The 27,232-nt window shown below is 40.0% G+C and overlaps 1 protein-coding gene across 1 annotated transcript in view; it reads left to right on the forward strand.

Annotated features, from left to right (window-relative positions):
* The first annotated feature begins 1,094 nt into the window (after positions 1 to 1,094).
* Positions 1,095 to 27,232, forward strand: part of MET (MET proto-oncogene, receptor tyrosine kinase) — a 73,180-nt gene continuing 47,042 nt past the window's right edge. Inside the window, exons 1-2 of the mRNA XM_050895752.1 lie at positions 1,095 to 2,294; positions 16,417 to 16,608. Coding sequence (XP_050751709.1) covers positions 1,095 to 2,294; positions 16,417 to 16,608 — 1,392 coding nt within the window. The remainder of the gene's footprint in view (positions 2,295 to 16,416; positions 16,609 to 27,232) is intronic.

Here is a 27,232-nt window from a genome sequence, read left to right on the forward strand (position 1 = left end):
GTGACAGGGCATAGCGTGGACACTGCACCGAAACGCTCATAACCACAGTTCATTTAATTGATCTTCCAAGGGGGTGAAATATCACACTAGGCATCTGCCTTTGGTTTTTCAAGCCACATCAAACAATTGTGTGGAGAAGTTAAAAAAAAGAAAAGTGCTAGGTTGTTTGATTTCATCAGTTAATGGCTGTGGGTCACTTGATACCCCTTTGTTTACAATACAGTGATACGCCTGTATCTTGTAAAGGTTCACCAGAGTGACTTACTGCTGTGGTACAAGGCCTAAAATAAAACTTGCACATGCCAGGCACCACATGATGCATAAAATATTCTAACAATATATTACAAAACCTTGTCAACACTAGGGAAAATGACTATTCCAAGAAGTAGAGCTGGCTGAAAAAAACATTCTTTTTTCCAAACCGGGCCCTTATGAAAGACAGTGATTTGGGGAGCTGGAGGGGTTTCTTCCTTTGGTTTGGTGGAGAAAAGCCTCTTCCTTGGTTAATCAAAAATGTCAACAGAATAAAAGAGAAGCCCACTTCCAGCTGAAATCTTCACATTATTTCATGTCCTTTCTGTTTCTCATTTTTGAGCAGCTGCGCTAAGAACCAGCTCAGCCCCTTGAGGAACCTGCCAAATATCTTATATCCACACACTGAAGTGCTACAACTGCTTTGTGTGCAGTTGTGTCCTGAGTGTCCTGAGGAGATTTGCTTTCAGCTACCTGTGCACCATCTTGTCCTCAGCCGTATCAGTCAGCTGGTTTAATGCCAATGCGGAAGTAGTCACCTCTCTTCTGCTGCCGTACAACACACCGAGGGGTCTTGCAAAATTCATCATAAGAAAATCCTTCTGTGAATTGTTCTGAAAGCGGTGAAATGGGTACCCACGAAGAACAGTAATTGTAGCAGTTTCTAGCACAAGACTATTAATGACACTAAGCAAGATTACAACACTTCTTAAACTGAAATAGTTCAGCTAATACATGCAGCCTAGAAACACATTTCTGCTGACTGATAAACTGATGTTTTAGTATATGAAATATAACCACTCTTTCCTTTAAATATATTTTGACAGCTTAAATCTCTGACAATGAAGCCTTTTACTGCATATCCTTCTGGGTTTATCGTATTCCTGTTCGCCTTGCTGCAGAGGAGCCATGGACAATGCAAAGAAGCAGCTAAAAAATCAGAGATGAATTTGAGTGTAAAATATGATCTTCCTAACTTCATCGCAGAAACACCGATTCAGAATGTAGTTTTATACAAGCATCATGTTTATATTGGAGCAGTCAACAAGATTTATGTACTAAATGAAACTCTCCAGAACATTTCTGTGTACAAGACTGGGCCCATTTTGGAGAACCCTGACTGTGCGCCATGCGAAGACTGCAAAGATAAAGCCAATTTATCTAACAGCATATGGAAGGATAATGTCAACATGGCACTGCTTTTAGAAACTTATTATGACGATCAGCTCATCAGCTGTGGTAGTGTGTCCGGAGGCGTCTGCCACCGTCACATCATTCACCCTGACAACCCTGCTGATATCGAAAGTGAGGTGCACTGCATGTATTCACCCCGGGTGGATGGAGAAGCAGATAATTGTCCTGACTGTGTTGTAAGCACTTTAGGAACCAAAGTTTTGGTGACCGAAAAGGACAGGTTTGTCAACTTCTTTGTTGGAAATACTGTGACATCTGCATTTCAACCTCCCCATGTGCTGCATTCAATATCGGTTAGAAGGTTAAAAGAAACACAGGATGGGTTTGAATTTCTCACAGATCAGTCTTATATAGATATCCTCCCTCAGTTCCGTGACTCGTATCCCATTAGGTATGTCCATGCCTTTGAAAATGATCACTTTGTCTATTTTCTGGCTGTCCAGAGAGAATCTCTCGACTCCCAAGCTTTTCACACTAGAATTATCCGCTTCTGCACTTTAGACTCGGAGATGCGTTCTTACATGGAAATGCCTCTTGAGTGTATTTTTACCGAAAAGCGGAGAAAGAGGTCTATCCGAAAGGAGGTATTCAACATTTTGCAAGCTGCCTACGTAAGCAAGCCAGGTGCAGCTCTAGCCCACGAAATGGGCCTTGGGTTGAATGATGATATTCTCTACGGTGTTTTTGCACAAAGCAAACCAGACTCTTCCGAACCAACCAACAGATCTGCTGTCTGCGCCGTCTCCGTGCGAACCATCAACGAGTTCTTCAACAAGATTGTCGACAAGCAGAACATGAAATGTCTCCAGCACTTTTACGGGAAGGAGAGCAAATACTGCTTGAACAGGGTAAGCGACAATTAATTTTTTACATTTGGGGACTCTCATTCTCTGTTTGCCTACTCCATTGCCAGGTAGCCGTCCCCTCAGTTCCAAAATGTAAGTAAGTCCCTTATCATTTCAGATTACTTAGCATTGCTGATGATTCATCTCTGTAAGGATTATTTCCCATAAATTAAATATGAAAATCACTGAGGTCCTTATGGTGCTAAAAAAGTATTAGTGGAACTGGGGAAGAAAATTTTTTTTTTTTTTTAATTTGTAAGTAATTGTTTTTCTTGAGAGACTGTGATGCAGATAAATGGAACATTTAGGCAGTTATTTCTTTTAATATTTCAAAAAAGTATTCATTAACATTTGTATCCATGTGCACTGAGGAGTCCCTGAAAATATCACTCATATTTTAAACTATGTTAATGCTGAATCACTGCCTTCCTTAGAAAAAAATGAAAGAGTTGGTTTGGAACATGCCATGAAGAGCCAGATTGTAATACAGTTACTCATGCTTGATACAGAAATGATCCCACTGAAAGCAGTTTTCTTAATGAAAGAAGTGTCTATGAAAAGTGTATCTGAATGAGGATACCAGTAGTCTCAGATGGGAGGGTTGCCTCTCTGTACCTGGTGCGTTCAGGTGGTTGCTGCTCTCCAACCATCTGAAATATTGTGAGAGGAGGGAGCACAGAAGTTTTCTTCCCTTCTGGCCAGTGTCTGTGCTGGTGTCTGCTCTTGTAAAGGAAATACAGAATCTGGGAATCGGGTACTTCTAGCATTTATTTTGAAACATGAAACTTTAGAGCTTTGAATTGTACCTGCTTATGCAGCAGGGCCTTAAATGTCCTCTCTGGGGAGCCTTCTTTTCCCAAATACAAGAAAATCGGAGCTCAGAGGTGGCACGCTGTCCCCTACCAGAGGGCAGGGCCAGAGCCGTTACGATGGGGCTCTGCTCAGCCTCACAAGCCAAGATGAGGCCTGTGTCAGGACGGAGCAACAGCTCAACCTGCATTTGGAGATGGATGGGATCTATCATGTCCCATTGTCAGGACGGCTCGGGGTGAGGGTGGGAACTGCAGGCCTTCGTCACCCCAATACCACCAGAGTCCTCCTCAGCATGGCTGCCCAGCACAGGGCATCAGGACGGGGTGCTGGCACATGCCGCGGTTGGAAGTGAGAGCCTCTTGCATGAAAGAGAAGGGCTCCTCGTTACTGCCAGCGGTGAGACGGGGTGGTCTGGGGAGAAGCATCCGTTACAGAGCTGCTGTGGCTTCTCCCCAGCAGCAGGAATGTGCTCAGAGGTGGGGTCCGACCCAGTCTGAGCATCACCACAACAGCCTTGGCGTTCGGGGGATGACTGCTTACCGCAGGCTCCAGGTGTTCAACACAGATGTAGGCATTGCCAGCAGATGCTGATACAGCAACCACAACAGACGTAGCATTTTATTCCCTTTTTTGGGGGGAAAAGGCAATTTTGAGGAACTAAAAGCAAGTTAGCAAACATTCAGCACAGTAACTTCTTATCTTTCTTCAGTGTGTTATTGCTGTCCTAATTTTTCATTTCAGGCCTTAATATCCTTTTTTTTTTTCATTTTTCAGTTCATTTTTAACAATGAACATTGTTCTTCACTGAAAGTACTTTCTTTCCTTATTCCTGGGGTATTTTATTTGTGAGTGACTGTCTTTAAAGCTCGTGGCCTTTAGCTTATCTCATTCTGTAGTTGCCTATACACCCGTTTCATAAGGTGATCTTTTCATAGCAAAGTATACCATTAAAATATTGACAGAATAATTTGCCACTTTTCACATGCTGGGAAGTACTTTCCTGTTTCAAAAGCTTTTCCAGAGTCTGCTGCTGCTTTGCATATCAGAACTGAATGTCTTATACTGCAGACAGTTTATTATAGTTGCCCATTTTCAAGAAATGTCATCAGAACTCTGATTTCTGCTACATTAAATTGATAAAGGGAAAAATGTTTCTGTGATTTCTTGTGGTTCCTTTAAATGGCATAAAGGCAGTGAGAAATTTTTGTCCTTTTTGTTTGCTGAACACTGAAATATCAAGACACTCAAGATTTACCATTCCATTTCCTTTGCTTTATTCCAGAGGACTCATCAAGGCTCCAATAAAAAGTGGCCTGTGAGTTTTTTCAGGTTTCAATTGGCCAAAAAGATTGGCAAGAATTTGCCAAGCATCCTTTATACACCTGTTTTTCTCAGGTGTGTAAAATAGACCTGCAGGGTTGGAAGGTGAAGGAAGGGAAGGAGCAGGCAGAAGGAAAGCACATTATTTCTTATGCTTGTGTCAGGAATGTCAAATCTGGTCTTCCTTGATTTTGCTGGAGATAAAATAATAATAAAAAAAAGAGTCCCAAACCCCTCAACTCTTCTTAGGCCCTTTTTTGTACATTATAAAAATGTACATGAGGGCATAACCCATTTTTCCCCTTTTGTAAGTCACCTTCAACTTAAAAGAAAGCTTTTATAAGCTGTGAGAGTTTGTCACAGTTCATTTTGGCAAAATTCAAAACTTGCTTTTTGTAATGTAGCCAAGATGATCTTTCTCTTTGATGTTGAGACAATGAAACCACAGACCACTGATGCAAGTGAAAGGCACTGACCACTGTGAGATTAAGTCACAGGACAGTGAAAACAGTACAGCAGTGAATATGGTATACCACTAACTTCAACATTAAAAAGAAAAATGAGCCTTTAGCAATGTTTGCAAGGGAGTGCTATCTGATAATTTACAGTTAGAATCTGATTGATGAAGGCCATTTCATGTTATCAAAAAAAGTCCCACAAGACAATTGTACATAATTTTGTTGGACTTTGGCTAGTCCATCTTTTTAAGTGGCTGTCCCTCAGGACTGTTTAGTCTGAGGCTGCTAAAGGTAGAATTAGACCAAAATAAACCAGAATAAAACATCCAAAACACTTCCTCAACTCGTTCTTCTCAGATTTTAAGCATTTAAAAAAAAAATACTTCAACTTTGTGGTTGACAAAATTTGTTAGTTTTTAGCCTTGTTTCCTAAAGGAATGAAATTTATGTGGTTATGCTGTTGTATGCCTGCCTTTCTGTTAGTTGTCCTGACAACCTCAACAATAAGAAATCTTAAAGATGTGAATCCAAGTGTAAATCCAGAGACAGATCCAATATATGCTCAGGCTATGGAAACTGATGAAGTTTAAGGAGCCCCTTTATAAACATCAGAAGGACTCACAGGAACCAAAGCAGGTATTGCTCACCCATGGGAAAAGTCTCCGTCAGAGCTTAGTTGAACAGCAGAGTCAACCAACCACAAGATATAAATCCAGACACAACTGTGCTTCACTTATTCCAGTGCTCATGGAAAACTTCATAAAATCAAAATAAAACATTTCCAGTTGTGTTTAAGTGAAGTACGTATTAAGCCAAAGCCTGCGCTCACTGAAGTCAGGGTTAGGAAAAGTGAACCCAATGGCGCATCTGATTGATATCAGATGTACCTCAGCGGAGCTGTGACCAGTTAGCACTTCCTAATAATTTCCTTCACTGAAGAGCTGGCTGTCACTTCAATGACAGCAAGGAGGAAACAGAACTGGCTTTGAATTAAAAGAAAAATTTGGAGTCATAGTAAAGGGGTTTTATTGCCCAAGTCAGGACAAAGATATCTGAGAGGTAGCTGCTGTGGAGGGTTTTGAATCACTGTTCAGGAATCTTCTCACCCACAACAAAGAGAAAACTGGATGTAGGCTTTTAGCAGAGTTTATGTGGTCACAGTTAGTCACTATCAGCCCTGGTGTGGCACTCCTCAAAGCAGAGGAGTACTTAGATGAGGAGACAAATGCTGCTTACTTCATTTGCAGACATAGTCCGGTAGTGTGCACCTCTGTCATGGATTAAATGTGATTCTCCAAGTGAGGAAGATGGGTCGAGTTTAGCCTTGACAATCTCAACTATACATTTCAGTTGTCATTAGTTAGATCATGATCTTATGGGCTTTGTTTAGCCTTTCTGCATCTCTTAGTGCTAAACAATCGTGAGCCCAATTGTTCTCTGATACCTACCTTCAATCACTGTTGACTTCCATGGAAAAGCAGCTCTGAAAATGAAATCCAAATTCAGCTCTGTAAAGATCCTGTGGCTTTGTTTCTTCTACAGGTAAGTTCAGGTACTTACCTGAACCTAACGCCTAAAGCCTGAAGTACTCCATTCACCTTACAGGAAAAAAGAAAGCACAGACAGGCTTTTGCCACCGTGTTCCCAACAAATGTCCTAAAGCAAGACAAACTGGTCACAGCTCCTGTCAAATAAAAGGCACAAACAGTTGGAAGAACATGAAATGAAAACAGAAGATCATCAAAACAAAAGATAAAGTGACAGTAAAATAAACACATGGTGATGCTTCTTTATTACCATTACACACATGATAGATGAGTAAAATTGGGTTATGCTTATATTGTAATGGAAGAAAATAATTGCTGCCTTCTATCAGGAAACCGCAAAGGCACTTATTGATCTGTCATCCTAAGGGTATGTCTAGGAATATTTAATAAAATAAACAGAGACAAATAACTCTTTTGAGGCCCTGTAACCGTAATATCCCACACCATTTGGCTTAAAATTTTTTGGCAGGTTTAAAAATAACAGTACATCTCTCTGATTAGGAAGGGTTGATGTGGCTTATTTAGATAATCTCACAGCACGAAGGAAATGTTTTTTATATTGTGAGTAGAATGTGCCTGAATATTTTCCCTAAAAGTCAGGCACCAGAATCCGTTGGATTGGTTCAGTCATGTATTCCTCTGGAAATGCTATATCAAATGGCATACAGCGCTCTGCCTGGGCACAAAGCCTGCTTGCATCCCTACGGATTTTGTGCAAGCTTCTCAATGGGGTTCTGACATCTTAGAAGAATAAATGAAGAGGGACTGGGTGGTGGGCAATGTGCACTGACACCCTTTAAAACAGGCTTAAACCACAGTAGTAAGGTGACAGGCTGCATTAGTAAGGTGACAGGCTGCATCCACGTTCCTGTTCTGCGCTGACTGCCTGTCTGCTGAAAGCCCCGGCGGTACCCCGAGGGTCCCCGTTGTGCCCTGTACGGTGGAGTGCAAGGCAGGCTGTGCTCACCACCCAGCTCCCCTCCACCATTAGGTACGTGGCCATCTACCCATCCGGCCATGCAAGACCTGACTGGGGCAAATAGCATGGCGTAAGGCATTGCAAGAGGAGTCTGAACTCCAGTTAAGCTGCATATGAGAGAAGCATGGGTATGAGTACGGATATGGGTAGAGATACGGGTATGAATGTGTAGGGGGTATGGTATGAGGGTAGGTATGGGTATGGTTATCTCAGGCTGGGCCAGATTCAGCGGACACGTAACTATAGAGGTAAGGGCTGTTCTGTCCCTGGGACCGGCCACGTGGACACTGTCACGGGGAGTTCCCAAGAAAAAGGCAAGGCAAGGAAAAAGGCAGGTCAGGGAGTTTCTTTGGAAAGTACCACACCACCCGAAGTGGTAGATATCTTTGCAGACTCTTCTGAGCCCCAGGAGCTATGGAGTTTGGGGGCCGACCTGGTAGTCCCCGAATGCTGCAAAAACTACAGTTTTCCTTCTCCTGATGTCCTGTTAGGGGCCTGTCTCTGTTTGCCTCCCAGTGCTGCTGCTTGGTGTTTTATCATCTTGATGAAAGCTGGATTTCTCTGTGAAAATGTGGTATCTGTTAAACTATCATTTTCTGCAAAGGGCACTGCTTTATCAGCCAGAGTTACTAATAATGTTCCATTTCCAGACTTTTTAATCAAATTCTTCCACTGAAGGCAGGGTTCCCTATTGGTTATTAGTGTGGAAGAGTGACTCTGCTGCTTTTCTCTGGAATTGCACAGAAATCATTTCAGACAGAAAGTAATTTTTATTTTTTTAACATGGATATCTGGTCATGTGTTTTTTATGTCTCAGAGTTTCTGAAGGCCCTTAAATAACTCTAAAGCCTAGAACTGGACAAAGGATCATTTTCTTATCCTATGTAACCTTGCAAATTTGAAAACCTGTACAGTCCCACAAGAAGAGATGCCCAAAATGTAGACTAGCAGGTATGGAACGTTAAGGGCACTCACTAGAGATATGTAATATTCAGATCTAAGCCTCTTTTCCTGGGTTCAGACCAAATTCTAAGGCTCCTTTGCCCCAGATTAAGTTCCCATCTAGTCTGCTGATGGCTGTTCTGCGACGGGGCCGTGTCAGCTCCTCCTGAAAGATCTGCTTGGATTTCTTTATAAACAATTCCATGTTCCAGAGAAAGAGGAGCTGATTCTGCAATGCACTGCATGCAGATCTAAGTCCTGGATTCATCCCGCCTGGCTTTGGTAGGTAGTTGAGACATCTAAGCAAGCAATGAATTTTCCTCAGGTTCTGCTGCCAAACAATGGAGAGACACATAAATCCTGACAAAGCAGACATCTGCCTTTCAGCTCACTCAGCACCAACCTTACCTCAGCAGTTTCTCTACTTACGCTACTTGTTCTGACTCAGGACCACATATTGCCGTCATTATTGCTCACTAAAGCAACAGTAGGTAATTATTATCCAGGAGAGTGTTGTGTTACTCAAACTTTCTAGGTGGCATGTGGGTTTCTGATCTCAGACAGCTTTTGCATCAGAGTGGAATTAGTCCTCATTTCCAAACATACAAGTAAAACCAGAGTCAAATCCCACAGTAAGTAAAAAAAAAAAAAATACTGCTAAAGAAGATCCATGGCATAAATGGTTCAGAAAGCAAGTGTAGGTCACAAAGAAATATTACTTGCACTGTCTATGAAGTGGGTGAAAACAATGACATGTTAGAGGAGGAATGATCTTGAGGGAAGTGATGATGAGAGCTGCATTTTCTTAAGGCAGATGTTACCCTGCTTTTAGACACAGCCTGTGGAAATTAGGGCAAATTGCATGATTTTCTCCTACTTTCTGGACTCCCTTCTATCCCACACATCTCTTGCACCACTGTTTTGGCTAGACATGCAGTTGTGCAATGTTATCTTGGAATAAGAGTCTCCACACTCAGCATTATCTTAGGATAACTGGTCTACTTGGAATTCACAGCTTTTCTATTTCATCACAGCTTCCATGTAAATAAGGACTTCTATGAAAAATGCACCTGATGTACACTAAAAATGTACAGCAAAACTGCTTTTATCCACACAACATCTCTGATGCATTATTTTATTTCTTCAAAATGTGTAATTAGTCAACACCTCTCCTTTGATAATCTGTATACTGAGTTAAATGTTAAATTAATATAAGGGAAATCAGCAAAATACAAAGATTACTTAGGTCCATTTTATCTACTGAATCAATAGGATTTACTTAGTGCTAATGCACTAACCAGATTATGAGAACTAATGCAGCACTGTTCAATGACAAAAGCAAATAACTCTTTGAATGATCTTGACAATAGAACATGTAATCATCTTAATTTGTATTAACTAATTACATTTAACATGGATGTCTTTTTACCTATTACCTTAAGTGGAGCATCAGTACAGTAACTTCCTTCCCCCCCTCTCGTTTTAGCAGTGAAGTAGATCAAAGCAACAAGTATGAAGAGTTAGTGGGATGATACTATGTAAAATTTTACATCAATGGAGTTCTTTAAAAGATTTCTCTAGGGGTCATAAAAATTTGTGTAGTCTTCCCATTGGCTTCAGTGAGTCCTAGATCAAGTCCTTGAAGTTGAAAGTGTAGGCAATTATTCAGTAATTCCCTCTAAAGTGTTCCTTATTTTGCAACAAGTAGTATTTTGAAGGGTTGTTTTCCTGTGTAACTCAGACCATGTCCAGACCGTAGCAACACATAGTAGTGGCCACTGCGTAGTTAGGATTGCTTGATTGTTTCCATCTTAAAGGACTGTTTCCAGTTGATTGCTTTTTCTTCAAGTCTCCTGCTTCACAGTTGGAATTTGAAAAGTTTATTCTCAGAAAGGGAACACACTTCTTCTGTATTTTATAAAAAAAATCTTTGAATTGCTTTCAAATACATGGGGAATATTGGGAAGAGGAGGGAGGAAGAAGAGGGAAACAATTCCTTGTTTAAAACAAAAAGAGGAAAAAACTCTTTTACCTTCTAGAGTAAAGCTTCAGTGCCTCAGCAGAAGTTCTTAGAAACAGGAGAACCCAGTCCCCTGCCCCAGGTGTGTTCAGTTCTCTGTGAACGCTGGACTGGGTTCACAGCACCTACACCCTCGAGGTGTCTTTCACTGGTCAAGAAGAAATGAGAAGCACGGTGAGTCTGCTTCTATGGGAACTGTTTAGCACATAAATTTGTGTCCACTGGCAAAATTGAGCTGTTCCATTTATTATTCGTTTTTCCCTTCCTTAGGATTACAAGAAGTGCTTGGTAATAATGTCTGGTGCTACTGTGCAGAAATCTGTTTTACAAAGCACATAGCATTTTGAATATTCTGTTTTCAAATACTTTTCTCTTGTGATGTGACTTCTGAGTGATTTCTGTTCCACTTCCCAAGAACATGGAGTTCTTGGGAAGAACAAGTTAGTTGTTTGACAAAATAGGGCTTGAAGAAGAAAGCGAAATTCAGCATACCTAGTACCTACCACTGCCACATTAACATGGAAATTAGCTGTCTTTCTGTGCTGTGAGAGCAGCAGGTGGGATATGCACTGCGTATCCCCAGCAGACTGCTCTAGTCTGGCTTCCGTGCAGTCCCCGCTGCAAATAATAGCTGACTCGTCCATTTGGGATACCTCTTTCCAAGGACTTACTGACCCTATCAATACGAATATGTGCAATAGTTCAATACGAAAGACCCGATCTCTTAATTGATAATAGTTGATAAAGGAAGTGAAATGGGAGAATATGAATGTAATGTAATCTTGGTGCCAATAAGGAACACTAGTCATGTGCATTTGGCCTGTTATTGAACAGTACCTATGACTAGTACTGATGTATGGCCAACCCTATTTAGTTACCCACAGTTGCTTCTCTTGGAAATGCAGCAGCAAGTTTTGGGAACTCAGACTGCAGTTACACTGACCCAGAGGGTGAGGAGTCTCGCTGTGGACTTGCAGTTGATCATGTTGGCAAAAGCCAACATGCTACATCCATAGAATTTCTGATTCTCATATTCCTCAATTCTGGCTGGCTTCTCTTCTGCCTGTTGTACAGTGCTGGAGTTTGTTCACAAGAGATTCTTTTCTGGTCAGTTACTTCCAAAAAATAAATGTGTCCGTATTTTTTCCGTGTATCATCATTGAATGTGCTCATAACTGTAAATTCAGACACCCTGTGACAGTTGTGTGTAGTGAGAACAATAAATGTGACTATAACTTTTTAGAATTGCTAGTAGTAAAATTTTGTCCATTTCACAAACTTTCCATCTTGCAAATTGCAGAGGAAAAAAAAAATTCCTTTGTGATAGCATAGTAGAAAGATGTTTATATATTTCTCCTCTTCTCCATTACGCTCTGTTCACTCTGACCAGCTATGACATGAAACCACGTGGGAAAGGAGGAGGGAGGTAGTCCCTTTGCCAAGGGAACTGACAGAAAAAGGCATGAAATGAGCAGAGTCTGTAAATATGCCAGAAGCCAGGAAGTTTGTCCTGGTTATTTTTCTCCTCTCCCCATTTTGTCAAAGAGCTGTAAGTACAAGGATCTTAGTAGTCATCTCTAACTGAGTCCAAAATTAAAAAGACTGCTGTATGACAGCTGGGAAGATTTATGAGGTTTGTGAAATTTAAGGAGTAATTCCTTTCAAAGATAACAATGATAGACAGGCCAAATTTATAATGTCCCTCACTTTTATTTACATGGGACTGGGAAACAGACAGTACAGGTGCTAACTCCAGCCCTCTAACAGACCTCCAACATGATGATCAAGTCATTCATCCTCTTCAGGCAACAGCCTGGCTTCACTGAGTTATTGGGGCCAGAATTTCACTGCATGTATTTCACATGGAGAGAAGCAGTGATCAAATGCACTTCTCACCTGAAGAGAAATACTAATTCAAATGTATTACAGAACAGCAAAACTGTGTTGGCTAAAAATACACAAGAAAATTTAGAGACTAAAATCTGATAAGTTTCTTCTGTGTTCCTCACAGTTACTCTTCCTGTTCAGAGTCTGCTGTACATGTAAATTCTTCACAATTATGTGCTTGATTCCAATAGGACACACTCCTGAAAACTGTAGTTTTATTATTCAGCTTAATTCACTGACCTCCACAACAGAAGGGATAAGCAACTCATACACCCTCTCTGTTTTTAATTGTCTTGGGAATCAATTTGTTAAGTAGAATCATCTGTTCATTCACTCTACAGCAGTTTCTTTGAAAAAGAATTTTTGCCATTTGCAGGTATCAGGTTCCAGCTCATTTAGCAGTAGCTCATTTCCCCCTGCTCCGTGTTATGCCATAGAAATGCTCAAAGGAGAAACGTTGTTGGCACTTGTGGGTGCCCACTTCTCTTGAGGGAGACTCCCAGGATCCATAGCAGAAAACAAAAGTGGATACTTAGGAATTTGATTCCTTACAGCCAACAAGTTAAAAGTCATATAAACAAATCAGCAGGAAATAAGATTCCTGCTTATTCCTACTTTCACTTGAGTTCTTCTTCATAACTGTGGTATTTTACAACTGACACTAGGAAATTTTACCTAGTTACTTTCAGACCATTTCTCCAATTTGTCAAATTAAATTTTAATTTTAATGATGTCCTCCAAATCGCTCACAAGACAGTATGAGATGTTCTGCAGTGATTAAGTCCTTAATTTCTAGTTTATTCAAGACATTAAACATAACATCAAGACATTACACATAATACCACTTTCTAATTGAGCACTGCACTTAACTAAGAAGAACAGGTTTTGGCCAGCTCTAGAAGGACGAGCCTGGAGGAGTGTTTTGTCCAAATTGCAGTCACTGCAAATAACAGAAAAGCTCACAAAAAGTCTTTGGTTAAAATTTTGATTTTTTTTTTCCCTTGAGTCTAGTCTTCAGACTAGAGACTAGTCTCTGTGATCGGTTCTGACACTTACCTCACTGGGTATTTTTTTGACATTTTCGTTAGTGGCTTTAAGATTGCCTCCCCGCTTTGCACTTTTGGCTTCCAATGTGCAACTCTGTCTGAAATATTATTTTTATGCTCACTGAATATAGTTTATAAATCATCAGTTAACTGCCAAACAGTGACAGCTCCTGATAGCCCAGCTCAGCGATGTCTAGAGACTTTTTTGGCGCGTTCGTCTTCTGTGGACCGAATCCAAGGTAAATTCCAAAACACTACTACTTCTCCTATGAACAAATAAGATAGCGTTGGTTATCTGCTACCCTTCTGGACACGGCTGAAAGGCAGGGCTTGCCCACGTCTCATTGCATTCCAGTGGCACACCTACACCAGCTTCACAAAGCCCTCACTATGAATCACACACGCAATTGGCACCTCTCGTCCTACAAGAGAAGCAATATAGCCCAACCCAAGCACTTACCGTGCTCTAATTGTCCATTTCAATAGTTGTGCGATTTGTCACTGGGACTTGGCATAATATCCAGAGTGCATCATCTGACATCAGTTATTTTTCCACATTGACAGCCAAATGGATACTTATGTGTATACTGAGAGAGAGGGAGGGAGGGAGAGATTCAGGCTTCAAAGAGTTAATTTAAAGCAGCTTCTTTGCCGAAGTTTTCCATGTTATCAATCTTCCTTTAGTTTTCTAAGTAGCCTTTTAATCTCTGCATTTCTACTCAAAGATCAAAGCCTTCCTATTTCTTAAACAGCTAACCTTACATTATGGTTAATCCGTGAAGCGCCAGGTTTTGTAAGAGAGCCATATGTGGAACAATCTGCAGGTTCTTGGGCAGATACTCAAAATTACGACATCTCTGAGGAAGGCTGAGCTGACTTTGTGGCTGAACTGACTTCGGGGAAGCTAGGAAAGGTGTCAGGGCAAGCGGGAAAATCTAGCCACTTGTTAAAAAGAGCTTGAACAGGGTTTCGTGAGGCATATCAGGATGTTCAAATTGTGTTGAGATGACTACATAGGAGGAAGTACTTTTCTAAGGTTAGCACAGAAACATCTCTCCCCAAAGTCGTTTGCTTATGGAAAAAAAGGAGTTACAGCAACGAGCAGAGATCCCAAGTTGGGGGAGGGTAAATTCAGAAATCTGCCTTATTTCAAAAAGCATGAAAACTGTACATCTTTCTGCACTTGAACTATTCATACTCATTGTATGAGTAATCTTTGCACAGATGTTTCAGAAATACTTTTAGAGTGGGTAGGATATGAGTGCAAAAGAATAAGGCTTTTAGCTTGTTTGGTGGCCAAAACAAAGCAGAGCTAAATTTGTCGTTGAGGATTTAACCCCGTCAAATACTGGGTTAAAAAATACTTAAAGTGTATTCAGTGTTCCTAGTGCAAAGTATTAGTTGAGTTCCTGCTGAGCGAAAACACACCATACCTTAACAGTTAATACCAAAACTAATATAGCAAACCCTTTAGCGTATGGATAACCAAACTGTTAAGTCACTGCTGTATCAGATCTAATCTAGAAGCCCTCTTTCTGTATCATTAAGGCACTGCACAGAGAATTCAGTTGCTCTTGTTTGGTCTTACACAGTTTTTTACCTAAAGGATACAGTCAATTGACAGGGCACCTGGAGAAAAGCTGACACCAGTGCTGACCGCAACTCCTAGGGATCATAGAAAACTTCACCCGCCAGTGCTGTTGCTGTGCACAGTTCAGAAACGTTACAATTCAACAGCAAAGGACTGAGCTATTAGGTTGAACATTTTGTTAGGAGCATTTTCAATGCCTTGGTTTTTTTCCAGAATTCACTAGAGTTAAGCCAGCAAGAAATTCTTGATTCATTGCTTGCTTTCTCAGCGTACTTTGAGGGAAAAACATCTGAATCTAGAAAACAAGAAAATAAAATTTTACTCCCACATGTTCTTTAAGGGTATGATCCAGATCTACTGAATTTAGCAGAAAGATGCTGACTGTCTTTAAAAGGTTTAATTCAAGCTTTTGAAAAGATTTTTTTAAAACATGTTTGTAACAACCACAAATCAATTTAAAAAATAGGAAAAATAAAGCTCCCTATTGATTTCAACAGAGGGAACCACCATAAGATCCTTTATAAACTCGGTGCATGTTTATTCATAAAGTATGTCACAGTGGGAACATGCTAGATGACTTCCAAATTTAAACTGGTTAGAGATCCTTTAGGGGGTTCCCAGTTATTATCTGTACAATCTCACCAAAACAGATGATGTAGTATCAATAGTAATGGAATTATCAGTTAATAGATTACTATTGAATTGTCAGGACAGCAGGTTATGTTCTTCTCAAGAGATAACTTGAAGTGTATTGTTCAAGAATTTTTCCATGAAAATTAAAAACATGTAATCTCTATTCCCAAACTGAAAGAGAAAGTCCTGCAAATGCAGTAACTATTATAGTACACGCAAGACGTATAGAGATTGGACAAAATAGTGCATGAGCCATAGATGATCAATATAATAGCCTAAGTAATTATAAAAAGCTGGCTTCCCCAAAGTGTCATTTAAATATACAATCAGAAACATATTTTTCCTGGCTTATCTCCCTTTTCTCTTTCTCCATCTTTTTCTCCCCTTTTCTGTCTTATCACTGAAAAAGGTGATGAAAAGAGAATAGAAGGAGAAGAATACTGGAAATTGTTATTTTAATGCAAAAAAGGTTAAAAAAATTGCAATGTTTTTAGAGAATCATTTTCTAGGAATCACTGTTTTAGAAGCAGGTGTGTCACTGGGCAGGCTCTGCAGTCAAAGAATTCTGAGACCCTTGGAGAAGCAGCATTACAGAAGTCACTAAGAGAAAAGATACCTTGATATATGTGCTTATACACATATCATCTGGTTAAATAAAGACCCTATGTCTTATTTCCAACAGACAGGATAAAAAAAAGTTAAAAGAAACATTCCCATAACATTAAGAAGTTGTTGCCTTCCTCATGGAACATCATAACTGATGAAGCAATTAAGTTTGAAACATTTTAAAATACTTTTGGTCAAATGCATTTGTGCTAAATGACTTCACTCTGACAAAGATCTATTCCTACTCGTAAAGAGTACTCATCTGTACTTCATTTTCAAACAGGCTTTTTCAAGAAATGCTTCATACTGCAGAGCACAAGATGATGAATATCGCTTAGAAGTTACGACTCCTTTGCAGAGGGTTGACTTGTTCATGGGCCAGTTCAACAGTGTCCTTTTAACTTCGATATCTGTCTTCACCAAAGGGAACCTTACCGTTGCTAATCTGGGAACTTCGGAGGGCCGCTTCATGCAGGTAAATATTACTACGACACCTTCACAATAAAAAAAACATACTGGAGTTTAACAGGATGGTGAAAAGTGAGGAGCAGTATTACCCCAGTTTAACAGGGCATTAGAAAATTGAAATTGCTGAGTAAAATAGAGCTTCTGGAATATAAACAAAGTGCCTAATAGAGCATTCAGCATTTTAAGTGTTTACATGGGCTTTGTGGTTTGGCACAATGGGTTTGGAGCAAATTCTACCATGATCTCCACTTAGTCCAGCTGGCTCAGTTCACAGAGCAGTTTTGGTCCATACAAACTAGATTTCTTTCAAAGGAAACTAAACTAAAAGCTCTGTCTTGGAAACACATCAAATATGCTCCAGCCCCAGCTGGGGCAGAAAGGTCCAAAACAGTGACTGATTCTTCAAACAGCTTCAGATATACACTTCATATGGTCATTTGGTCTAGAGGATCAGATTAAACTAGTTCAATGTAAAATGCCAAGACAGATTATAATGTAGAAGCAGGAGCCTCAGCATTAGTGGTTTCTATATACTGATCCACTCCTCTGCACCAAATTACTTGCTAGTGTACCCATAGCCTATGACTCACAGCTGTAGAATTGAGATTAGCTCCTCCTCCACCTACTTCCAAGTTTCTCTGAGGGCATCTTGGATTTTGGGGCTCTTGCTTATTCCCATCTCACTCCGTTCTTTTGGACAGCAATTCTTCCTGTCCTAAAACAGGTTTTCCATAGTAAATGGTAAATCACCCTCCTGAGAAGTCTGTCTCCCTCCACTGAGTACATAACTAATCTAGACAAGTAGATTATACTACATGACTTCTTTGTAGGTGACTAATGAAATAAATCTAACCCACAGAGCCAACAGTCTCCTAAAGACTTGCCTGTCAATATCAAACATCAGAAGACAAAATGCTTTGAAAGCACCAAGGGCTCCCTCTATTCATGCATCTTATTTCAAGCACTGTCATCCTGCAATGACCACCTTGGAGAGCTTGGCTTCTCCGGCTGCTGCAGAGTCCAGCCTGGATGTGCATTTCAGCCTGGATCCCTCTTGCACCCAAGGACCTGTGTCCTTTTACTCTGCCAGTATTATTTGTCTTCTAGTGGGCTTCCTGAAGTATTGGCAGTCTTTGGCCCTTCTTGCTCTGTAGGCTGCAGAGAGTCATCAAAATTAGTAGTGTTGTCCCCCAGCCATCATTAACTGAAATCTGATGAGGCAGCCATCAGTTGCTGTGCCCTTCCAGTTTTCCCATTTCCCGTAACCTTCCATTAGAAAATACTTGGGCACATGAAACTTTTCATAAAAACAAGCCTTCCCTTTCTTCTCTCCCTTCCCCTCATTCTCTGTCCTTACCACATGCAGTAAGTAGGATTACATATTGTCTCCAGTATATGCACCCTTTCTGGACAAAGGGAATCCTATACCTCCACTTCTGTCTTCTGCACAGTCTGGACACAGAACCTGCCCCATAATGCAAAATCCGTAATGCTCCTGCAGGGAAGGAGGTCAAAGTGATTTACCACAAAGGACAGATGAAAAACTGGAGAAAATCATGTTTCTATTTCCTCCTAAAAGACAGGAATTTAACAAAATGTTCAGTGACAACCCTGCCAGTTTTCCCTGAACTTCCCGTGATGACCTTGGTAACTTTAAGCTGCAGTTTTGTCTTCAGTGCAGGAAAGGCAAATGCCAAGAGCACAGGACCAACCTACGCTCTGTTCTTAAATGTAGATACTAGTTCACACAGTGAACATGAGCAATTTGTTTAACCTTTCTGAAGCCATTTCCTTATCTACAACATACAGTTAATAACAACTACTGTCTTACTCACAGCATTTCTTCTGGGCTGTCACAAAGCTTTTAGGGAGGTTTGGTGGAAAGCGTAAGGCAGCATTATTTTTATTTGTAACATCCTTTAAATTATTCATTTAAGTCCTGCACCACATACTTCATTCAGACATTTGCCCAACTCAAGGAACAATTAAAATATTTCCAGAATACATTTCCCATTCCATGTTCAGTTACAGATCAAAAGAAGGGCTATTGTGTAAACTGCACGTTGCCATTAGCAGAAATATTCTCGTCATTGAATTAGATTGGCTTGAGCTACAGGGAGAAGTCAGCACTGGGCTCATGTTGTAATAAGTAGGAGCTCTTTCTTTGAGGGTTTGCTGCAACCAGCAGGAGAATAAGCATACTGACTACCTTTAATGATGCTACCTCCAAATAAAAAGGTTAGTATTTGTTTTGCATTTAAATGATCTTGGAAGGTATACTAGGTCTGTAGGATACAGCAGACACAGCTTTTTGCAGAATTTAATGTTCACTTGCATTAAATCTTTTTTTTTCTTTTTTTTTTCACTGATACTTATCTAGGAAGTGCTTTCAAACATGTTCATTAGCAAATGCCCAACTAAAGCAGATTTGCAGTGTTTCTATGGAAATGTAGCTATTAACTGCAATGAGATGGAGATCATTAAAAATTGAGCTATTAAATGACCATTACTGAAGTAAAATGGGTTAAAAAAAAATCAGGATAATCTAACAATGACTTAATTTATCAAAAAGATATCCCCAAACACTTCCCTACATTTTTTAGCAAAGAAATGTAGTGATGTTCTTTTTTGTTTCATTCACAAATCTACTGGAACATATTGCAAAGAATCCTCAGTTTTTTACTTATTATGCACCTCACTTTTGCACAGTTATTTGCACTCATATTTTTAGCTCTTTGTACATGCAAATATTGAATTTTCCTGTGCAATCCCCTTGTAACTTGTAGCTATTTAGAGTTGTCTATATCCCTTCAGAGATAGGTATGCTTTTAGAAAAATCAGTTGCAAAATTCTACCTATCAGGGAACCTGTTTTAAAACTGGTTATATTGTATTAATATCTTGCGAACATATTTTCATGCCAACTCTTTAAAAGCAAAAGAAAAAATATTCATATATTGGTTTCTAAAATTAGAAAATCAGCTCAGCCCTTCCAGTGAATCCAGTTCATCTTGTATCCTCTTTGAAATACCAAACCTTACCATATTTAGACAATTTAGTTTGTGACATAAATTTCAGCACTAGCAGTCATCCATGAGATTAAAAGAAATAGTAGTACAGTACCTCTGTCTCTGACAACCGCACCCTGAAGTGCCCAAATATGAAACAGCTTGGTGAAAGTAATGAACATTTAATTCACAGTTTTGCTGTATTGATTTAGGGTTTCCTTTAATTGTTATAAAACATTTTGTGGGGAAAAAACCCCGATGTTTAAAACATAGTGATCATGTCACCTAAATTGAATTGAAGCTCCAAGCCTGTGCTGTGGAAGCCAGTAGGTGCAGCAGCAAGCTACTGATACTCAACCTGAGAGAAATTTATTTGAAAATGTTTCTCATATTCTCCCATTGCTTATACTTGATCAGCAGCCCACCACTTGATTCTCCTTTTTTTCTTTCTTTCCTTTTTCTTGCCATCTTCCCATCTCCTTTTGCATTTCTTCTGCTCATCACTTTCTGCCTTCCTACCACCCCTTCATCTCTGGCTCTATTTCCATCTCCATCCATTTTTCTCTCTTTACCACATGACTATAGCACAGCATTGCTGCAAAAGTCAACAGAAGGTTTAACATGTAGTTTCTGAGAACAAAGTTTTTCCTTCTGTAGATGATGGCTACCTGATTCTGGGGTTTTGATGCATTTGGAGACGTGTCATAATTAATAGTTCCTATCTTTACAAGTGATTCCACTGAAGCTTATGGCATTACCCATCAAAACTGTGCTAATGACCCAACTCAGAATATAGCCTGTATTTCGCTTATTTAAAAAAAATCATCTGAGGAGCCAATAATATTCAGAATGCAAAAGCAGGTATGTTTTATCCAACCAAGGAATAGTCACCTGTTGTTTTCTGCTTGTGCTTTTAGTTTGATTAAATAGAATTATTCACTTAAACAGCTCTGGAAAGCACTAATACTGAAAAGGAAATACAGCCTCCTTCACTAAATGTTTATTTTTTTCAGCCAAAATCTAAAACTAAAATAAAATGGATCTGGATGGTCCAAATACAGAAGATTCATGAGTTCTTTTAAGGAGGATAATTGGGGCCAGGAGGTGAATTCCAAAGCTCTCCTGGAAAGTAATTGACATACTGAGCATGTTTTGCTGCATCAGAAATGTTAAATCTGTATTTGGCCATGAATAGATTGGAGTTTGTAGTTTACCAAATATTGTGGAGTTTCTGTTACAAAACAGAGCAGTAATAATTTTTCTAAGACAGCTGACATGCATGAAACGGAAAAGAAAAATGGTTTTACTTCCTTCCTAAGCTGGAGCCTGACAACAAGCTTTCCCCCCCCCTTTTCTTTTCTGTTGAGAAGTTGCAGCTGTTTCGGCCTTTCTTATTGTGCTTGTTTTCAGAGTGTGACTGGGAACACAGGCTGAAAGTACAGCTGTTGGGTGCAAAGTGAATCAGGTATTTCACAGTGGTTATTTGATTAGAAAACAGCACCCAGTCACACTGCTATAGTTGAGGAATCAGATTTTCAGCTGGTGTAAAGCAGCCTTACTCTGCTCAAGCCAAAGAAGCTACACTGAGAATAGGACTCACAACTGAAAAAGACACTTTCATTGCCAGCCAGTATTTTGGGAAATTATAGTTTGTCCAAAAAAACCCCCATGATATATAGAGATAAAATATCTTCTCTTTTTGCTCAGTTCCAAGGTGAATTTTTTTTTATTTTTTTCTGCCTGGAGCTTGGTATTATTTCAGAGAGTGACTTTTGAGTGATGAAGAAAAGAGCAAAGTTCTTCAGGAAGGGGAAATCTTTCTGATAGCTCTGGGGAGAGTGGGATATGGGAAAGTTTTACAAGATTTATTCTGAAAAGCTCACATTTGTCTGGCCTTAACAATGAACAAGAGACCGATGCCCTTGATGTGTGCAGAGGCTGGTTTTCGGCATAACGCTATGTTTGGGAGCAGAATACTGCATGTGCTCCCTACGCCTGAAGCTGGCCTCACGGAGGTAAAGCCCAAGCAAATGCACTGCTTGTTGGTGACCTTCTTGAGGAAGAGAGGGATAGAGAAGTTTTCACTGTACATTTTACAACTACTATGGGCAGCCACTCTCTTCAGATGCAATTTTGGCAGCAGGGCCATCTCATCCTTCTGACTATACCAGTGAAACTCAGTGCACAGTGGGGCAGCACTGGGCTGCGTGTGGAATGAGGAGCTCCCCCATGTGCCCTCTCATCTTCACGGGGCAGTAGGACATCCATCCTATTGCTTCTGGAGGTAAGAAAAGGGTATACACATGGGTATACACACACCCTGAGATGCAGGCAGCCACATGCTGACTGCAGTCCTGTCCAATCTAGCTGGACATGAGCCAGCTCTAGCTGAGAAGCCAGGTGTTAGCAAAACATGGTCATGCAGTGTCATGCCTGAACAGATTCTGGACTGAAAATGGCTTAGGGCACAACAACCGAAGCATGACGGCACAGACAGGCCTCACTGGAGTAGAGCATGTCCCACAACAGGCCACTCACCCTCCTCAGGGCCCCTCTGCACTTGTTAGACACGAAACAATACAGAATAATAAGAAGCCTTATTCTAGGGACCCATTATATCCCAGTATTTTTAGCCAGATTTTTAGCTAAGAAAGGATGTATGTGGTTAGAATAAAGGTTCAAGGAGCATGGTTTCCTGTCTCTGGCAGGGACTAAGATGGATAAGGGAGAGGTATGAGGCAAGTAAAAGCACACAGTGATACCTCTCCCAGTACCCTCCTGCTTCTGGCACTCAGTGTCCCAGAGATTCTCTGAGCTGGAAATTGCACCTATATCTGGCATTTAATAGTCCTTTATGGACTTCTTTCCCATCAATTTTGCTTATTGTTTTTTGAAATTATTTGTTGGTTTGTCCTCCATGGTACGCTGTGACAATGACTTCCATAATTTCATTTTGCTTTGAATGATGAAGAGCTTCCCTTGGGGTTTCCTTAACCTGCTGCCTTATCATTTCATTTGGTGCCCCTCATTCTGTCTGATGAGGAATAGGGACGAGGCTGTCACAGATCAATGGTTTGGGAAATTTTCACACGCTGAGCATGAACCTGTTGGCTTTCACATCCAAGTAGACAGAACATTTGCTAGTCACACTCATTTCCCAGGAATACTTATGATTAAAAACAAACACCACCACCACCACCAAACTTTAACACACATCTCATTTCCCTGAAAAGAGAGAAATTAGCATGTGTCATAGCTGCTTTCATACATTACACGCCAGGGAACATAATGCATGCTACAGAAATTAGTATAGACAAAAATAATCACATCTGCTTTTTATTTGTAACTGCAGTCAAGGCTTGGAAAAATTTGTCCCAGAATTCAGCAAGAAGAGAGCCAAGCCTTCAGCATTGCTCTCCTCTTGCAAACAGCAAAGTGGCAAGGTCTCTCCGGTCCAGGAATCGAGGCTCAAAGCCGTGGTGCCTATCAGCAAAATGAGTTGACACAGAGCGAAGAAGTACAGAGCTTTGGATCTTTCAGCATGGTCATTCAAATCCAGTTTATTTCATAGTATACTGGAAGCCATTTCCACCTTCAAATTGATCAAACTTTTGATCTAGTTCCTGTCCCACTAGACAAATGTAGTCGTAACAAAACCCACCAGTGCAAGTGGCAAGCCATGTTGGAAGCAAGTGCAAAGAGGTCAAGAAAATACATGAGCATGGACCTTAAACCTTACAGAGCCAGAAGGAGGAAGGAGTGATGGGATGCCCATGGAGTCAAAGGTTGTCCTCGATGCCTGCTGCTGTCCTGCCTCTGTGGTCCAGCAATTCACCTGGCTTTTCAATACTGGCAGTCTGACCTTTTTAAGGCTACAGGCAAACTATGCACATGTGCATGTGTAGAAATGTGAATAGTTGCAATCCTTCCCACTTTATCATTTTTAAACCAAGAGAAAACTGTGGCAAACTCTTGATAAGTAACATTTTCATATCTATAGTTCAACTTTTAACCGTTTTATAATAGCAGTTCTTTCTGTGTTAAAGAACGTATCTTGCTGCTCCCAGAAAAAAACATCAAATATTGCATAATGCAAAATCCATATAGTCAAATTAAAATTAACACCTGGTGCCAAATAACTGTTTTGAGAGCACACATGTTTTAATATTCAGTTTGAGTAGAAAAGCTTACACTCCTCAGAGGAGATCCATTCTACTCTCCATGGATTAGAATGATATACAGCATTTAGAGAGCTACATATGTGCCCTTTGCAAGGCTACGCTGCATATCCCAGGGCATTTGAGGCATTATACAATAAAGTTAACCCTGAGCCTATCTCTGCTGGGTAATGGCCTACACCTGCCAGACATCTAGGGAAAAAATAACAATATGATACTTAGATGGGATTGCTTTTAGAAGGCCTCTCATTTTTGCAGAAGATATTTCAACATGTAGACAGTAACATTTGTAATTCAATCCTGCTGACTAGCAGAACTGAGCATCAGAATGATTTTTAAAAGAAGCTGTTGCATGCTGTTTTTCAACTCAAGGTATTACAGTCTTAATTTGCCATGTTATGCATAAAGGAACCTAGAGTCAAGTCTTCTTACTTAACATTAATACTAGCTGAAGGCAATGAAAGAGTATTTAAATGAATTATTTTAATGTTCATGGACCTAACTGATCACTGACTTCCAGTATAAAGGATATGTTAATTAATATATTCATTAATTAATTAACTGTTGGCTGTTATCTTTATGGAAGTACTTTGAGCTATGCTGAAGGACCACATCATACTTGTTTGTTTTTCTCTTAAATAGGGACATAAATATTGTGTTTGCTTTGAGAAGGATGTCTGGGGTTGCAGTTACTGATAATGAATGTGATTCTCGGAAGCGTTATTTCTAAGAACATCAGAAGAGCCACATGGGTTTAAACGAAGTTTCCATCTAGTTCAGTGCTCTGTCTCCAGCAGTGGTGACAAGTGGATGCCTAGGGACCCAGGCAACATATGTAATACCTTCTGCTTCAAGCCTCCAACTATTTTCCATTCTGGGGATTTCCTGAGCTATTGGGTTTTGTCTGTTTAGCTCTTTCCATGTACATGTGGAGTTACCCATTGAATGTGTATTCCTCTTGCATTCACATCCTTCGGCAAGGAGTCCCACAGGTCATCACATATTGCTAGGAAGTCTTACTCTTTTGTTTGCTTTGAACCTGACTCTCACTGTTGTCTGTTGATGGTGTTTAGTACTTTTATTAGAAGAGAGTAAATGGTCAGTCTCTACCCACTCATGATTCTGTATGCCTTTTTCATAGCATTTCCACACCTACCCTACTCAGTTGTTCATTACATCCTTTTGATCATCTTTGTTACCCTTCTCTGAACATTTTCCCATTTTAACATACTCTTTTTGTCATGAGGCAACCAGAACTGCACAGAGAATTCAAGGTTCGAGCAAGCCATGAATTTGTATGACATCAGGATGTTTTCTGATTTGTTCTCTAATCCTTTTCTAATAATTCCTAAGTTTTTATTTGTTTTTTTGACTGCTGCTGAGCAGTGAGATGATATTTTCATGGAACTATCTATCATATACCACTTTAAATCCATCTTCTTTGTTGTATTTCACCTGCCATTTTATTGCCTTGACATGCTGTCTTGTAACGTCCTTCTGCCATCCTTCATAGTCTGTCCTCATCCTTATCACCTTGAATACCTTCAGATCATCAGAAAACTTTGTCACTGGACTGCTCAACCACTTTTCCAACTCATTTATGGGTATGTTGAACAGTATGGATGCCAGCACAGACACCTTGCAGAACACCTCTGGTGACTTCTCACTATTGCAAGGACTGACCATTTACTGCTAACGTCTGTTTGTTCTCTTTTAGTCAATTATTTATCTGTGCAAGACCTTCCCTCTCTCTTAACTGCTTGAGTACAAGCACATAGATATACTTTCATTTCTCTTATGCTGTGGTGAAATGCTTGGTTATTAGTTACTAAAATGTAAAAAAACCTGAACACCACCTCCAAAAAAAAAAAAAAAACCCAAACCCAAAACAGCACTTTATAGTCTTTGTAAAAAGAAATCCTTCTGTAGTACGCAACCATTTCCTTGGTAGAAGTAGCCCCTGTATGGTGATGTGTCCACGGTAGATTAAAGCCGCACTGTACACATACCAGCCCAGTCCCAAGCAATAAGAATCAGAGGTTTCTGAGAATGACACTGGAGTCCTAAGTAGCCTCTTCTTCCTGCTGTAGAAGCTGTCTTCAAATTGCCTTTTTCTTCAGGATTATGTTGGATAAGGGTAAGATAGAATTTCAAGGACTGGACTGATGCGTGCAAAAACCGAACAGTTATATAGACCAAAAAGAGCATTTTTGCATCTAGTATCTGTTACGGCAGCAGTGTAGGCTGGTAGATTAGTTCTAAGCAAACTCCAAACTTTTATTCCATAGTCTCAAATGAGTTAGGAAGTGCAATTTGAGCTCCCTGTATGTCATGAGGTCAAAGTCTATTCAGTTGGGCTTTGAGCAGGTGATTTGACTGTCAGCCTCAGTGAAATAAAGGTCGTTCAGTGTTTAAAGTACCGAATAATTTTTCCAAGATTGTAGAGATGGGATCCAAATTTTCATGTATTGCTCTGAGGTTGCAACACAGATGTGTTTAAAGGGTTAACACTGTGGCTCAATCAGAAAGAATGCTTGGCAATAAGAGGAAGCCTGGATTAATGATAGAAAAGAATTCTTAGCATTTTATAGCAGTGGGTATTCGAGATGAGACACGGCTAATGATCAACTAAAAAGGTATTTGCAGCTGTGGTGCTACCTCTCCCCATAATGCCAACATTAATCAAGCTTTTTCATGCAGCTTTGCAGTCCATTCTATTTTTCATTGTCCTGAATATAAAAACAGAGCTCATGCCCTAATACACTGAGTCAGAGACCATACTTCTGTGTCACCGAAAATGATCAGACCTTATTGATTTCTAAAAGCTGCACTTTCTGTACTGTGAAACAAACCCATAGCAAAGTCTTTAACAAAGCCAGTTTCATTTTAAAGAAAAAAAAGCCTCCTGTAACCCCAAACTGTAAATACCTCTGGGATGTGAAGCACTTATCGCCATGAATTAACTGCTCATATATTTTATTTAAGTCTTGAATTACAACAAAACATCAGCTGTAATTACAGCATCTCTAAGTTTAGTTTTGGAGTCAGCCATCTTGTTGAAAGACCTTGGCAGTGTGAAATGCCAGTGAAATCATGTAAGTCAATGTCCTAGCTGTTCTGATGCTGCCTTTGGAGTCAGAAGAAAAGCTTCATTATAGTGAAAAATTAAACATTTGACATACAAGTTATTTCCAGAATGGCTTCAATCTTCTTAAATAATGAACCCCATTGAATCTCAACTTCTCAGAAAATGTTGATTATATAAATTCCTTAAGTAAACTACAGGTGATGCAGCTTTTGAAACATGAACATGATCTTACCTCATGTAAACAATCCTCTGCCTTTGTTGCCTGATGCTATCACATTTGGGGGCACATCCTTCTGGATTGCAGGCCCAAGCCTATAAAATCTCTCTATCGAATATCCATCCCAATCTGCAGATGCTT

This window comes from Gymnogyps californianus, chromosome 1 (assembly GCF_018139145.2).
Source record: "Gymnogyps californianus isolate 813 chromosome 1, ASM1813914v2, whole genome shotgun sequence".
Classification (NCBI taxonomy): domain Eukaryota; kingdom Metazoa; phylum Chordata; class Aves; order Accipitriformes; family Cathartidae; genus Gymnogyps; species Gymnogyps californianus.